This window comes from Barbus barbus (assembly GCF_936440315.1).
Source record: "Barbus barbus genome assembly, chromosome: 45".
Taxonomy (NCBI): Eukaryota; Metazoa; Chordata; class Actinopteri; order Cypriniformes; family Cyprinidae; genus Barbus; species Barbus barbus.
In genome coordinates, this window is record NC_136723.1 from 12,031,083 (window position 1) to 12,047,239 (window position 16,157).

At 34.5% G+C, this 16,157-nt stretch overlaps 1 protein-coding gene across 1 annotated transcript; it reads right to left on the reverse strand.

Annotated features, from left to right (window-relative positions):
* Window positions 1-7,437: 7,437 nt before the first annotated feature.
* On the reverse strand, window positions 7,438-15,404 carry LOC306863709 (ubiquitin-fold modifier 1-like). The gene is made up of 6 exons (XM_079407218.1): window positions 15,143-15,404; window positions 14,986-15,042; window positions 14,026-14,083; window positions 12,182-12,221; window positions 11,495-11,527; window positions 7,438-10,153 (listed from the first exon to the last, which is right to left on the reverse strand). The coding sequence occupies exons 1-6, from the start codon at window positions 15,214-15,216 to the stop codon at window positions 10,056-10,058; spliced, it is 360 nt and encodes a 119-aa protein (XP_079263344.1). The 5' UTR covers window positions 15,217-15,404; the 3' UTR covers window positions 7,438-10,055.
* Window positions 15,405-16,157: the final 753 nt, after the last annotated feature.

The following is a 16,157-nucleotide window of genomic DNA, read 5'->3' on the forward strand; positions in this document are numbered from 1 at the left end:
TTCCTCCCTCCAGACACTCAAATATATGTAACCCCCAGAATACAGAAACCATTTAAGAGTTAATATAAGCATTACATACAATCACTGGGAGCCATAAAATACTTGATCTTATCTTAGCTATGAGGTCAGGGCAACACTTGCTATGAAATAAAAAAAAATTATGACTGAATTGAAGTATTGAATATTTAAAATATGTAATGAACATTATCTCATTAAAGTGCCTATATTAATGTATTAAAGACTGTTCTTGACTTCTGCTGATGAATATACGTATTTTAGTAAAAAGTATGTAACCCATTATAAATAGTGTAGCTACAACTTTTGCTTTAAGCGTCTATCATTCAATATATATATTTATATATTACTTAATATGAGATACAGTAGGTTAATATTGTCCCATTGGAGGCAATAAATTTGACTTTTTGTAACAATTGTTTTGCCTTTTCTCTACAGTTTGAGATTTTCTGGGGAAGACAATGGTTTCTTCTTGGTTAAAGAAAAATGCTGGAGGGAGACGAAAGGAGAGAGTCTTCAGAAGTTCGATGGGACACATGTGTTTTATAATTACAATATGAAAGACTACAGTCAGTCTTTTCACGTGTGCTCTCTGAGAATGACTGTTTCCCACAAACCTTCAAACCTGTAATCAATCATCTGTTCAGGCACCATAAAAACTCCTGATGGCTCGACTGAGTTAGAGTCTTGGTATTTTCTCTCCCCATCTCAGTTTTTCAATTTAATTTTTTGTCTCAATGTAGCCCTGGGAAAATACGGCCACTTTATTGGTGAAGGTAGACAGAATCAATCAAACCTCTAATCTCTGTGATCAAGAATATAACAAACTTTGTCCAAAGGGACCAAAAGTACCTTGAAAAGTCTGCAGTGCTGCAAAAAGTGGGGCACTTAAAAACAAAGAAAAGAAACAAAATGTGCCAATGTTTAAACTGATGTTTAAACGATAAGCATTTTAGGTATTAAATGATGCAATCGTGCCTTGAGCTGTCCAATGACACAACGCACACAACGAGTGACAAAAATATTGATTTGTTTGATATATTATACTTTTTTTTACAGTGCATTTAATTTTAATTTAATACAGACATGACATCATCTTAATACATGTGAGAAAAAAAGGCAGCCCACTCATATTATAGCTCACAGCTGTTGGACGTCCATTCTCAGGTTCCTTCTGTTGTCCTGTGGTGACCATCTGTCATCTATGACTGCAGACTGAGAAAAGTTCAGAATTACAATGAAAAATAGTACACATGATCGAAACACATTTAAAAATGCCCACTTGTCAGACAGTTTTACTGAATAAGTCATGAATAAAACCAATTTAAAACCAGACATTAGATTTTGAAATAAGAATTATTGTTTGCAGGTGTACAAATTATGCTGGATAACATGATCATCAGGTTCTTCACAAATTTGTCAACATCATTTATCTCTCGCACACAGTACAGATGAACACAGGTAAGATTATTAAAGACACATATTACCCACAATCCTCCTGGTATCCAAAAGAAAAGATAACTGGAACACTCTCTTGGTACTAGACCTACAATAACAAAATATTTTCTAGGTTTTGTCCCCTCAATGGATCTGAAAGAAGATATCACATATCTGTGCTATATCACAGTTAAAAATGTCTTGTTGAAGTTAAAGGTGCATCTTTCCACTTTACAAACCAGTAAAACATCATCTAAAGGATTTGTGAGAGAGCATCAGAACATTACAATGTGTTTTCGGAAAGGTTGCTTGTTCCTCTTGAGAACTGTTGCCATTTCAATCACAGATGCTTGAAGGGAAGGGCAATATTCTCAAGCCAGTACTCAGGTGTTGTCTAAATGTTCATTTAACATTAGCTGTTTTCATCACCTTTAGAGCTTTAGCTTCAAATAAGAACTTTGTTTGGAGCTAAATGACAATTATTGAAACAATTGCCCTGTTGATGGCGCTGGGCTCAAGTCAGACGAGAAATGTGTTTGCTCTCAGGAATAACAGCTGTCATTCTAAAAAGAAAATTATCCAACAATAAAACATAAAGAAACAAAATGACATAATTAAAATGATATACACAGGCCTATAAATGAAAATTTTTGCCACATATGAAATAGCATATTGGTAAATCATAATTATGATATAAAAATTATAATTTTGACAAAATTGAACGTGTGAGATAAAAAGTCGTTATAATGGAATTAAAAGGGTGGAATTATTAGACAAGTCTTAGTCATAAGAAAAAAATCTAAATGATGTCATAATTATTACATAGGTCAAAATTACAAGATAAAAGTCACACTTATAAGATGCTAGGTTAGGCTATAATTATCATATTTAGCATCAAACATACTTTTTATGGAAGACCATTTCTGCCACATGAGAAAAAGAAAAAAAATGTTTTGATAAATCATCATTTTTACATGAAAGTCATAATTATGAGATTATTATGAGATTATTATGACATAATTATGACATTATGACATAATTATGACATTAAATGTCATAATTATGACAAAAAGTGTAAGTTGAAATTACAAGACAAGAAGTCACATATATGACATTCTAGGTCATAATTAGCATATTCAGCATCATACATGCTTTTTTATGGAAGAACATTTCTTCCACATGTGAAAAAGGGGGGAAATCATGCTTAAAAGACATAATTATGACATACAAGTCTAAACTATGAGATAAAAGTAATAATTATGAGATAAAAAGATGAAATTATGAGATAAAAAGTCATTGTTTGCTTAATATAAAGTATCATATAAAGGTCTATGAGCTTCATCAATCCTGTATAGGCCTTTCTATGATTGGCTGCTTCTTACGCCTTGTCTTTAATGGAAAATGTCAAAAAGAGGATGCTTAAATTTAAGCATAATTTTACATATTTTTATTACAGATTTTTATTTCCACATTTTCTTTAAATCACTTTTTTTGCTGAAAAACAAACAATTTAACGGAAGACAATAGTACACACATAACTCTAGAGGTTATTAAGAGGGTTAGCATTTTTGGGAGGAAATATATGCAGATATTGCATACATTTTAGGCTAATTCTCTGTATTAGTGCTGTGTGTGTGTGTGTGTGTGTGGGGGGGGGGGGGGGGGGGGTAAGTATAATTCATATATTGTTACCCTTTTTGTAAATGAAAAGTTTCATATTTAATATACAGTTAAAAAGCACATATGGGGTAAATTACACCTCACTGACTCATATGTGCTTTTTGACTGTGTAATATAGTCTACACATGTTGGCAGCCAGCGGTGTGTCACCTGCTGCTATTACCGAGGCTAATTTTCAAAAGTAACCCACAGGAGAGAGAAAACTCTCATACTCCGGCTTGTTTGAGAGATTAATTGAGTGTTACATAAAGGGTTCTGATTGTAGGGGTTGAGAAGTACAGACCTAATCAGCTCCATGGCAGCCAGTTATAATTAGGCATCATTGCAGCTTCATGGCAAATGTCCAAATCCTTGTGCAATAAGGTGGATGATCCAGAAGAGGGCACTGTTGTATTATTGTCTAAACTTCACTAATGATCCATAGACTAGTAATGTTTCATCTGATTACAGTATTAATCCAAACAATAGCAGACTTTCAAGGGATATCGTAGTGTCAGGTTGAAATTGAAAGAATATGCTTGAACAAGAGTGGAGAAGAATCAAAGAAGGTGAAGAACTGAAACAAATGTTTGTCTTTCTTGTATGTTCAGACCCTGTCGGTGAAAGCTCGCTTGGGTTTACATTAGAAGCTGGTAATCTCAAATGAGATCTAATGCAGGCCCTGTGGAGCGTGGATGGATAGATGCACTGGTATCAGGAGAGGCTACAGGCGAAGATCTGCTCAACCAGCAAGGACTGTGCCACATCAGAGGGCTAATAGTTTCTAATATCACTATCTGAGAGAATGAAATACAGTTTTTTAGGTCAGACCCTCACACTGAATCTGACTGTGGTGATTGAGAGAGAATGCAGCCTCCAGCAAAGATTGGGTAAAGCGTTTTGAAATGATGCCATGTGAGAAGGTCAGACCTGCAAATTTCAAGTCATGATGGAGGAGGAAAGACAATTATAATGGACTGCAGTAGAGTTCATTATATTCCTTGGGTTATGTCAAATACTAACATGTAAGATAAGAAATAAATCGTTTGCGATTTACCTAAAATTATGCATGAAATTTGATCTTAACATCCAAGTCAAACAAATATAAAGCCCGTCTAAACAAACAACATCCACAAATGTTTCATTTTCATGACTTTATTCAATAAATCATATAAACACTCAGTAGGCAGGTTGGGAAAAGTATGTGAATCCTGGATTTAATAAATGGTTTACCCTAGCAGCAATAACCTCCATCAAGTGTTTCTTGTTATTATTTGGTATATTTTTGCAACTATGAAAATGCATACTATGACAATCATTTCAATATAGTGTACTTTCCCCCCACCCAAAATATGACTGCCTTGCAGTTATTCTGCCATTTCCACAGCATAAAGCTATTTATTTATTTATTTATTCGGTTGTTTATTTGTTTGTTTATTTACACTGCCAGTAAAAAAATCCTTTTACTAAATATATCACATCAGTATTCTTACATGAAAATGATTAATATGTATTTTTCAAAAAAACTATATCTATGGCCATTTCCACAAAACAAATCTCTTTATTTTATTTATTTTTTGGTGTTAAATAAAAACCTGAGAGACAAAACAAAACAAAAACATGATGTATGAAGAAAAAGAAAAATCAAGGTAAATATCACTACATAATATGAAAGAATATTTTTTATTGCGCATCATTTCTAATAAAGATTTTATTGCATTTTTTTTATTGCTAAAATCATAATACATGATTTGAAAACTGAAAATTACACCATTGTGGAAATATTTGAATTACTTTTAGATTTTCTTTTTTTTTTTTTTACAATCGTTACAGGCTATAATGTGCTTAAATAGGCTCAATTCACCTACACCTCTTCACTGCAAACCCATAATTCATAGATATAAGTCATATACAAAATAAGTGTCTTTAGTTATTATTAAAAAGTTAATCTGACATGGAAAGAGTGCTGTTTAATTTTCAAACACACCAAACAATGCCATTCTGAAAATTGCCTGCAACAAGCCTCTATCAGATTTATTATGAGCCCTTTTGACTTTCTAATAAAAAAAAAATCACACACAATATTAACAACAGCTAAACACTCAAATTAATTCCTGGCTTGGAGCACTGAGAGGATCAAACTGAGCGAACATACTCGCAAGTCACTACACGAGCTGTAATCTAATCTTTCTGTACATAGACAAAGATTGCAGTTTGATCTGTGGTTTCCAAAATGCTTTTATGAACAGTAATACATCAGCGGTGGCAGAGTGAGATGGTCATTAATGAGGCTGACAAAAGCAGTGGGCAAACTGACCGCTCTAATCTGGTTCTCTGGAGAGCTCTGCTGCTGCTTTCTACAGCCAAATTTCTACCTCTGTGCAGCCACTAAAGAAAATAGGCTGTTATAATTGGTGCCGCCACATCATACTTTTCCTGTCCAAAGTAATGGGAAGAAAGCAAGGAAGGAGGAGTGGCGTGAGAAAGAGAGAGAGAAAGAGGGATGGAGGTTAATTATAGGTCACATGCTGAAGACGGAGGGCCTAATCGATGCCGTGGAGTGACATAATGCTGCTTTCGTAAGTGTTTGCCTGCTGTTTGTAGGCTATGCTTGCACCAATCTGCTTCTTCAAATGTGAGATATCAAATAACACTTTTATGAAGGCATGATTAGGTTCAAATGCTTGTAACATCTGGTAAACAATAGTGAACTGAAATTTACACTGGATTAGATGAGTTCTGAGGATTTTAGCTTATGCTTTTGTATCAGATTCCATCTTAATTGTGTTTGTTGATTGAATTATCATAAATTGCATTTATGAAACCTTGTTTGGATGTTTTGTTCTGTTGAGGGTACCAAAGCTAACAAAATATGTTCTAAGAATGTCTTGCTAATGTTCCCATTAAGTTATGAAAACGTTTTTAACGAATGTCCTCTAAATTAACAAGTGTTAAGGTTTGAAGCCATGACTGGTGTATAAATAATGTTTTTGTGCTAACATTTTGAGAACTTTATTAAAAACCAGATAACATTGAACAAACATTCTTTTAACATTATGGGAAGATGTTTGTTTGTTCGTAACTCATGAAAGAACCTTGCCAGAATGTTCTGAGAAATCCAAACCAGCGCCATCACCAGGCACCTTGGCTCAGGAGAAAAGAAATATTATGGTCTGTGCATGTCTAGCTTTCTCAGACACACACATTTCTATTCCTTTAGAGACATTTTACTACTCAAGAGCTTTATCATCACTTGAACTGTCTGGGGCTTTTCATTTTCTTCAAGCACGCCCTGATGCTTACTGTGACATTAGCCTCGAGCTGCATGTGCTTTTCATGCTGATCTATGACCGACCTTCTGAAGGTGTTTCCATGTTATGTTAATAGCCTGTTGCTTTTCTGTTCCGTAGTCCATTTGTCTGGCATTGTGTAAACATCACTGGGACTACAGCAGTACTCTACTGCTTATGAAATCCGGATATTAGATTGTTTTGTTGAAAAATGTGTCATGCAAATTTCAAGTTATGATGGAATGAAATTGAGATGCCTGACAAGATGCTTTTTCATAGCTAATAGTGTGCAATAACCAAAAACACATTTTCACAACTTATTACACTGAATCAATATGTCTTTGCATGTTTGCGTGTGCCGCTGCTAATGTCCTGTTCAGTCATTCCTGTCACATCAAGTCTAAAATGAAACTGAAGCCGAGCTTTAAGAAGGCGCAGCCTCGTGCCGGCATGACATTTCATCTAATATAATTTAAAGCAGAGCAAGACACCTCTAGAATACCAAACAAAAATTTAAGAGAGGTGCAAGTGTGAGGGGCTGATTTCATATCTAAGGATGACCTCTCCAGTATTATGCCACAATATGCTGACTGGACTGAGAATTATTTTTGTTTTTTTTAAGCTATAGAAGAATAGAAACAACATTTTCCCCCTCCCTACCTCAAACAAACAAACAAAAAAGCCCCTCAATACATTATTATAGAGTGTATGTCAATTATGTATAAAATAAACTTTGAATCAGAGTTTAGAAACAAACAAAATAAATAAATAAAAAATAATAATCCATGTAGATTGTACACATTTACATCAGCAAATTAAATGGGCTGAGAACATGGGCCCGAGATAAATGTAAGGTGTTTTCTAGACAATTTAGTTGTAGCATGTATTATTATTTTTGTTTCTGGCTTTACTTTGATTATTGTTTTATGTTATTTTTGGCATTAGCTACTCTGCTTTAATTTTTGTTGGTTTTATTTTCGACTTTGCTTAAATTTTTTTTTTGTGTTTGGCTTTGCTTTGCTTTTTATTTTTGTTTCTGGGTTTACTTTGCTTTGATTGTTATTGTGGTTTTAGCGTACCTCCAGTTGTCATGTTTGTTCCCGTTTAGCCCTTATTTGGTAGCTCCTGTTTTCATTAGTTAATCTTTGTTTATTCATATCACCTGTTTTGTATTTATCATATCGTTGGCTCTTTAGTTGGTCTGTATTTATAAGCCTTCTGTTTCTGTTCAGTCTTTGTCTGCTGTTGATCCTTTGGATTAATTGTTGATAGTGTGATTAAAAGACTTGTATTCTGACGAATTCCTCGTCCACAACGTAGCGTGACATACTGTTTATGCAGAAAGAATTTTTGCCAATTATGGTGACTAATAAAGTCAAAACCTTATGAAAAAAGGCAGTTCTTTGATATTCCCTGAACCTTATTACAAAGGACACAGATAATTCATTTGTGTGCCTGAAAATATGAACATCATAAAACCACATTCTTTCTAAGGCCAAACCAATTTGCTGCTGTATACTCGCAAAGCTAGTATTTCCTTTGCTTGAAAAAATATTGCAAATTAATTACTTCAGTGAACACTGGAAAATGAATCTACTGCTTGAATGTGCAAGCTAGATCTAAATTCATGCCACATCTTTTCATCTAAAAGATGCATTGAGTGAGAAGCAGAACTGACAGGCAGTGATAGCTTATCTGTAATACATGTGGACAACATTCAGCTGCTGAGAAGGTGGGGGAAAAATGACTTATTTGACAACAGCAATTAAGAGTGGTGGCCTTTGTGTGAGTGTTCAACCTCTCGCGAACCTCACAGAAATAAAAACCAAACAAAACAAAAAAAAACGTGTTTTTGCAGATACATAAAACGGTTGTACAATCACAAGACCCATAATGTACAGCTGTCTCATAGGCTTAGCTGGCTTACATCTGTTCCATCAAAAGGCTTAAAGGGGTCATGAACTGCCTTTTTATTATTTTGCACAGTTCTCTGAGGTCCACTTATAAATGTTAAACAGTTTCACACCAAAAAAACTTTAGAAGATAATTTAGAAGCAATAAGCTATTTTCTGTCCTTTTTTGATCCCCCTCATCAGAATTCATAGAACAATTACCTCATATATGTCAAAAGATCAACGGAATTTTGATTTCTCAGTTCATGACCCCTCTCTTATAGAAAGATTGCCAGGTAGTGCCCTATTTAAACCCCTGAAATCACACGATCACATCCATGACACCAATACAAAATATCTAACATTAAAATTCAACAGTTCTGTCATTTGCTTCCTTAAGAAGGCTTCTTACAGATGGCAGAGGATTGAATTTATGCAAATAGCAACATCACTGTTTGTCTTTCTACCTCTCTGAACCATAAAGGAGACTTCTGAAGCCTGTCTTATCCACTGAAAGCTTTGAAACACGGTTTATGTTTACATACATTAACTTAAGTGAACTAATTGAAGAGACGAAACATCTTAAGCTGAACATATTCAACAAAAACAGGCACTATATAGATCGTTATTCAATGCTTTCTTTAATGTTACAAGTGTATTTGCAACTTTTTTACTTTTAAATTTGACATTTGTCACACTGGCAAGCTCTTTCACTTCTGTAAAAGCACAATTTCTTCCACGGCTAATGAACAAACCACATCATTTCCTGCCAATGAGGCTAGAGGCAAGCGATGCCTTCTCAAATGTGATCCAGAGTAACATGTCTGCGTTTGAATAATGTAGGCCTTGCTGTATTTATAATGCACTTCTCCCCTTTTCCCAGTAATGAGTGGCATGGAAAGGGCACAGCATGCCTGCTCTTTTATTAAAACAAATGAAAGATCCATTATCACACTGAATAGTCCGACCCTTCTCCCCCTCTTCTGCCTGGCAGTAATGTAAGGGAAGGAGGGTAAGTGGAGGGTGTAAAAGCAAAGGTAGAGCCTGTCATTCATTAGCCTGATGTACTATTCAAGTCAAGCCATGATTTGAAGCCTTAATGAAAAGGCAAGCTGACTTGAGTGACCCCGAAAGTTACAAAAAGCGACTTTTGAGACGTCAAATTGGTTTATGTAGCATTTCATTACAACTAAGGGAAGAGTTATTTTGTAAATATTTTTTTTACATAGTAAGTATATTAAGAAATTCTGTTGAATAGTTTTGTTTAGCTACACAGCTGCAGGGTTTCATCACATTGACACTGTCATTATCTGCCTGCAATAACAGCTATATAACAGAGCTCAAAACAATCATTAATGAAACAAAATATGAAGAAAAAAAGCCAAAATATGTTTTCCATTCATTTGCCTTTTCTTCTTAAAGTGGAAAATGAGAATTATATTTTTTTAACAGTTTTTAAACATCTAATTGGACTTTAAGTGAACTATGTATTTAAGACATGTAAAACTATGCTTTATGAACATATTAAGTGTGTGATCTTAAAAAAGACAGCTGGAATTTTTTTGTGAAAGATCAAAGATAAATACCTAGAGGTTTGAAATTTGGGAGCACAACAAATCGACAACATCCTGCGAGTGTATATCTTTGAGAAGGGGGCTGTGACAGCAGCTCGGTGAGATTTGTGAGGTCCTCTGACAGATTTGGAGCCGCAGCAGTGCCTGTGAGCGCTGACACCTCAGGGCCGAACAATAAATAAGCATGTTCATTGTCTGTGACAGAAAAGCACTGGATATTCACATCCTCCGACCCGATCTCTGGGAATGATTCGTAGCTCCGAGCCATGTTTCAGGAACACATTTCCTGTAGAATCAGAGAGATATAAAATATTACGTACAGTATATGACATACGATTACAGCTAAAACTATAAATAAAGGTCTATTCAGTGGTTGATTGGTACAGCTCGGTTTCCTCTAATCAAAATTTATGAAATCATACTAAAGCACTTGTACATATAAGCAACAAACTGTGACTCACTCAGCTCCCTCTGATATAAGTAACTCACTCAGCGCATAAAGCAAAATCTATTCAGGTGTCTGTGCTATATTTAGTATGTGATTGTATAACTTGCAGAGCTGAAGGTACATGTTTCTATAATACACACACGCTGCATATTCGGGTCAGGCTAGACATGTTGCTACTATAAAACTAATGAATCACAGCTCATTTGACATTTAGGTCTCAACCCATGACATGTATGAAAAATTACAGGCCATTTTTATGTGATTAGATGCAGCACGGCACTCAGAATGCCATTGGGACAGCTTATTAGAGACAGCAAATAATGGATTACAGAGACGGCTCCAGCATTAAATGACAAGTAAAGCAGAATGGAAAACATCTGTAAAAAAAACAGATAGTCAGGGGAATAAACTCACAAAAATGGGAAATTGTATAATTGAAGCACATTATCAATATTCTTTAGCTAATATGTGAAATTTACTGTACTCGCAAAGCCTATTGATGGAGTCTCAGCCAATCATTCAATCTTTCTTATTTTCAATAACTTTTTAAACATGGTTTCCAGGGTTATGAAAAAAACTTTTTCTTAATCCTTAATACAAGACTGGAAGAGTCTTGTAAATGCATTGGATAATGGATTACAGAGATAGACCGTTCCAGCATTAAGTGACAAGTAAAGTAGGATGGAAAACATCTGTAAAGAAACATTTAGTCAAGGGAATAAACTCACAGCAATGGGGGATGGTGTAATTGATGCACATCGTCAATATTCATAAGGTAATATATGAAATTCACATGCAAAGCCTATTGAAGGAGTCTCAGGAAATCATTCAATCTCTCAAAAGGTCCCCAGGCAGATAAACATGAACAATATGAGGCAGTAAACAGAAGGATCCATTCATTTGCATGCCCGTGATTATGAGGGATAGACAGGAAAATCGCAGTTACGCAAGTAAACAGTGAGAGCAAGACGAGGTATCATTTCATAAGACAGCTAAGAGAAAATGCAGAGAAAAGGAAGCTTAAAAAACATGGAAGGTGGATTGAAGCACCAATAAACTAAAAAAACAAATGCAAGTATCACTATTTCCAGTCCTGTGTGACATTTGGATTTACGGCTGACAAAATGACATTTATTACAGCCAGATGCAGCCCTGATCGAGTGAAGGAGCGTCACCAACCTGCTGTCTGCGCCGGGTTGATTCCGATGCCATCTACACAAATTATAATCACAAACAACATCAGCATCACCATGTGAGTACATATGCAAAACAATCATTATTAAAGGCAATCAATGAATAAGACAGATGACCAAGTGCAGAGAAACACTCGATGTGCTAAAATGCTGAACAATCACAATTCAAACAATCTCATTTACAATATCTGTCCTGTGTGTGAGTGGTGAGTTATGTCTTCATTCTGTTTATGATTTGTTAAATAATTACTTATAATGCAGCATAGCCCCGCAGTCTCCCTCTATAACTATAAAATTACACAACAGCTCATTTTGAGTGAATTCTTTACGTGAAGGATTCAGCAGATGTTTGTCTGATTTACGAAAAACAACCAGTTTGTAATTTTTTTTTTTAGTGCAGCTGACGAAGAAACCAACCCAATGAAGATGCAAAGGTGATGTGAGAATCTGCCAGAGTGTTAAATCAATTTAAAATAAGACAAAAAAACAAAAATCATTAAAATAGGCTAAAACAAGAATGGAGATATATATATATATATATTTTTTTAAGTTCCCTTGATCTGGGAAATCCAGATTATTTTAGTTGAATTAGTCAAAAAAGGTGAGAACCTCTGGTTTAAGGATTTGACCAAATATGAGCATTATGATGATTATATTAATATCAATAACTTACCGTTTGTAATGATGGCACTGGTGGCTGCTGGCACTTTAAACTTTAAATGCAAGAATAAAAAGAAAACAAGTTTTATTGTTCAATCCATCAACAACTTGCTGACAGCCAAATACGTCCCATAACCAGCCCTGCACAGTCCCTCTATCAGGCAAGGATAAGAAAAAAATCAACTTGAGTCTGTGTTTGTGTCAGGTGATTTAAAGAGTCTGTCCTACAGAACAGAAGCCTTCAAACGTGTGAAGAAAGAGCTCTCTGCGCTGAGCTTAGAAGAAACTGTCACTGTCACAAAGTACACTTAAAGGAAAAAAAAAAAACAGGCAAATTCATTCTGAAGGGGCTTTGAAAATCTTGCCGGGTGACCTGAAGGTATTTCTACACCCTTAACAGCATAGAACCGATGGGGCGCAAGCAGTTAGGCTAGTGGCAGAATTAGTGATCAGCAACTCAAATGTATAACTGTTTATATTGCACAAGAATGCATATTTAATTAATTCACTACAGCTTTTTGTGGGAGTTTATTCAGTTTTCTCTACTTTGCCAGGAGGAAAAGAGATAACAAAAACAATGAACGATCACATAACCATAACCTGAATCAGGAATACAAAAATTGTTTTTGAGAGGGTGAAAATAAGCTGAAAATAAGCCTGTGCATTTAAAAAAAAGGCACTTTATCATTCTTTCTGGCTTCCACTTGATGCATTACACCTTATTATGAGGTTGTCAGATTTGGCATTTCATTACGTCAAAAAAAGCGATGATCCAAGCTAATCTGCAACATCATCCTGCCATGCCGTAGGTCTGCGTGACTTGAATACAGCCGTGAAACAGACCAGACAGCCCACCACAAATCAAGAGGGTTCTGTCAAATTTGACCCTAATTTCATAATATGTATGGCTAATCACGAACATATCGATATCAGCCATTATTTGTGTTTTTTTTCATTAATGTATCAGCTTTATATTAGACTTTACTTTTTCCAGTTTAAATAGTTGGTCTATACTCTTTGCCAATGCTAGATTTAAAAAAATCAAGTGATCAAGGCTGATACAGCAAAATAGAACAAAAACTAATATATTGTATATATCTAGATATAATTTAATGGCTACTAATGAATATTAAACTATTGATAATGCATTGCTGTTATCTAACAAATAATAATATATATATATATATATATATATATATATATATATATATATATATACATATATTTATTTATTTTTACAATAATTTAAAATCATATTAAATTACTTTGGTTACTTAAGCTTCACGAATCACGATATATCAAATTAATATATCATATTAGGAAATAAACAATAGCCTATTAGCCAATCTCAAATGTGAATGACTAAATGTCTTAAATCAAGTCTAAAATAATCCGATTGATTATCAGCACAACTTATTGTTATTCCCATTAACCATTTCCTTGTAGTCAAAGTAACATTTAATTGAGACTGTTAGCCAAATGTATTATATGATTCTGGACTGATCCTGTTCTGATTTTTACAAGAGAGGCAGTGGACACAGAGATAAGTCTGGGTGTGTTTCAAATTAGACTAAATCATTACCTACTCAAAAGGACACACTATTATTGCTATAGGATACAATTGAGCTAAAGTTAACATCATGATATATGCTATGATCCATGCCAATTTAATAAATAATTGCAGAGAGTCAGTATGCTCCAACCACTGTAGAGAATTACTGTCATCATATATATATTTTAAACTATCGTCAGTCATGGCAAATGCATAGTGCTACATTTCAGCAGATCTCTCAAAAATACATTTTCAAATGAGGTTGCAATAAGACTATGAACAGAACAGAAGATAAATCAACTTACCTCCTCCGCTGCAAATTTCAAAACTGCCGTGAATGGCGTGCTCTCAGGTACACTTAACCTGAAATACAATTATTCCAATGAATCTCAGTGCAACAGTAAACACACACACACACACACACACAAATATAGAGAACTACCCTGTGTAGAAAACATTAGTGAATGTGTGTTGTCCAGAAACAAAGCACAAAAAATCTTGCAGCCTAATTCTGGTTTAAACCAGAGCACATTAAGAAATATTATGCTTTTTCAAATCATAATATTTGAAAAAGCATAATAAAAAAACCAGCCACTCAATGAGATCAAAGACATTTGCAAAAACTTGGCATGTGAAAAATCATCCACAATGGCTGGCAACAATCAGCACTGCAGGTGGTCAGAGAGGAGCAGGTAAATCAGCCTGTCTGAATGGCCCTTGACAGACCACTCTCACCCACACTGCATGTGTGTCTGCCCATCCATCAGACACAGCATGACATCCATAGATTACCACTGACCATAGCACTACTAGTGATTGCAATCAATATAGCAGACAGAACAACACTGTTTTTTCATGCACAAACCTCTTTATGCACTATGATTATTCAACATGGGAAGTATGGTGATATTTAGAAGTTAAACGGTTAAACTAATTTTATCTAGGCTTAAAGTACCATCTTGCATTTCTCTGTTGACAGCTGTGCTAAAACTAGATATTTATACTGGAGTGTCAGTTTAATTCCCCAGCCAGGCCGTTATTTTATCAATTACTCACTTAACAAAATAAATAAATAAAATAATATAATAATAAAATAAAAGTATAAATAACGAAGAGAGAAAAAAAATGTTTAGCTATTCAAACTCAAGAGCTGGAGCACATATTAAAACACGCTCCTATCAGAATGAATCAAATCAGGGCTAATGAATCCGTTAAAACATGAATATTAATATTTAGTTTTTGTCATGTGTTGAATGATCACTCACACTTTATATGGTAACCGAGGGTCCGACGTCAGCGTGATTTTAAACGTTACTTTCGACCTAATGCAGAAAGAGACACATATTCACGGAGTTTATTTATAGATACGATACTTTATATGGCTAAAACAAAGTGTTGTTTTATGATAAATGGTTTACTTACATTTTTCTGATCTGTGTGACAGGACTGTTTACACGCGGACCCGGAAGAAGCAAGGACCCGCTGTAACACGTCATCTGTTCGAAGGAACTCTCGTTCCGTCTTTTGTTATTTTTCTCTTTTATAATCTTCTAAGGTTAGACCTAATAGATTGGTTCATATTTATGTATTTTAGAGAATTAAAAAAATATATGATAAGCAGTTAAAACAGACAGTGCTGCGGCTTGTACATTTCAGTCAGGCAAGTTTTAAGCTGACTTGAAGTGGGTTTTACCGTAAAGTGTGTTCTTAATGCAACTCAGCTTTCAAGAGCATGTAAAGTGAAGGGAAACAGTGATGTATTCTTATATACAGCGGACCGAAAATTATTTTGACGCTTTATTCATACTTAAAATGTGTAAATACTTATTCCATTGCTGAAAAAAAATGTTAAAAGAAGTGGTACACTATATCTGCAGACAAATTATGTCGAACATTTTCTCTATCATAACTTAATATGACTGCTTTTAACGGCTGGTCTAAATGTCATAATGGATATAAAATCAGTTCCTTTTATCATTTGAAACTTACCAAACATATTTTTTTTGTGAAATGTATTGAGTTTAAAGTGTGCTTGTGTTAGATTATTTCTTTATATTAAAGACCATCGACTCTACCGTGCGACTCCACCGGGCAGGGACACCGGCAAGGGATAGTAGTAGCTTTTTATTTAATTTTTTCATTGATATGTTTATTATTGAAATGTTGTTGTTATATGCATGTGTTAATTTTATTTAATTTCTTTATTTTCTTAAATATGTGGGTAGATAGTATTTATAGAGTTGTAACTTTTTAGTTTTAGTTACTTTTTCTTATTTGTAAGTCGCTTTGGACAAAAGCGTCTGCTAAATGACAAAAGTAAAGTAAAAGTAAAGTAAATTATTCCCACAAATAGGAAACAAACAAAAAAAATATATTCTTCTTCAATGAATGGTCAGATTTTGAGTTGGAGACAAACCTTTAGAAAATATATAGTCAA

Coding starts and splice junctions, on each gene's coding strand:
- LOC306863709 (XM_079407218.1), bottom strand. CDS start 15,216: ATGACGTGTTACAGCGGGTCCTTGCTTCTTCCGGGTCCGCGTGTAAAC. Junction 15,043..15,142: donor GTCACACAGATCAGAAAAAT/GTAAGTAAACCA, acceptor TTTCTGCATTAG/GTCGAAAGTAACGTTTAAAA. Junction 11,528..12,181: donor CAGTGCCATCATTACAAACG/GTAAGTTATTGA, acceptor TAATTTGTGTAG/ATGGCATCGGAATCAACCCG.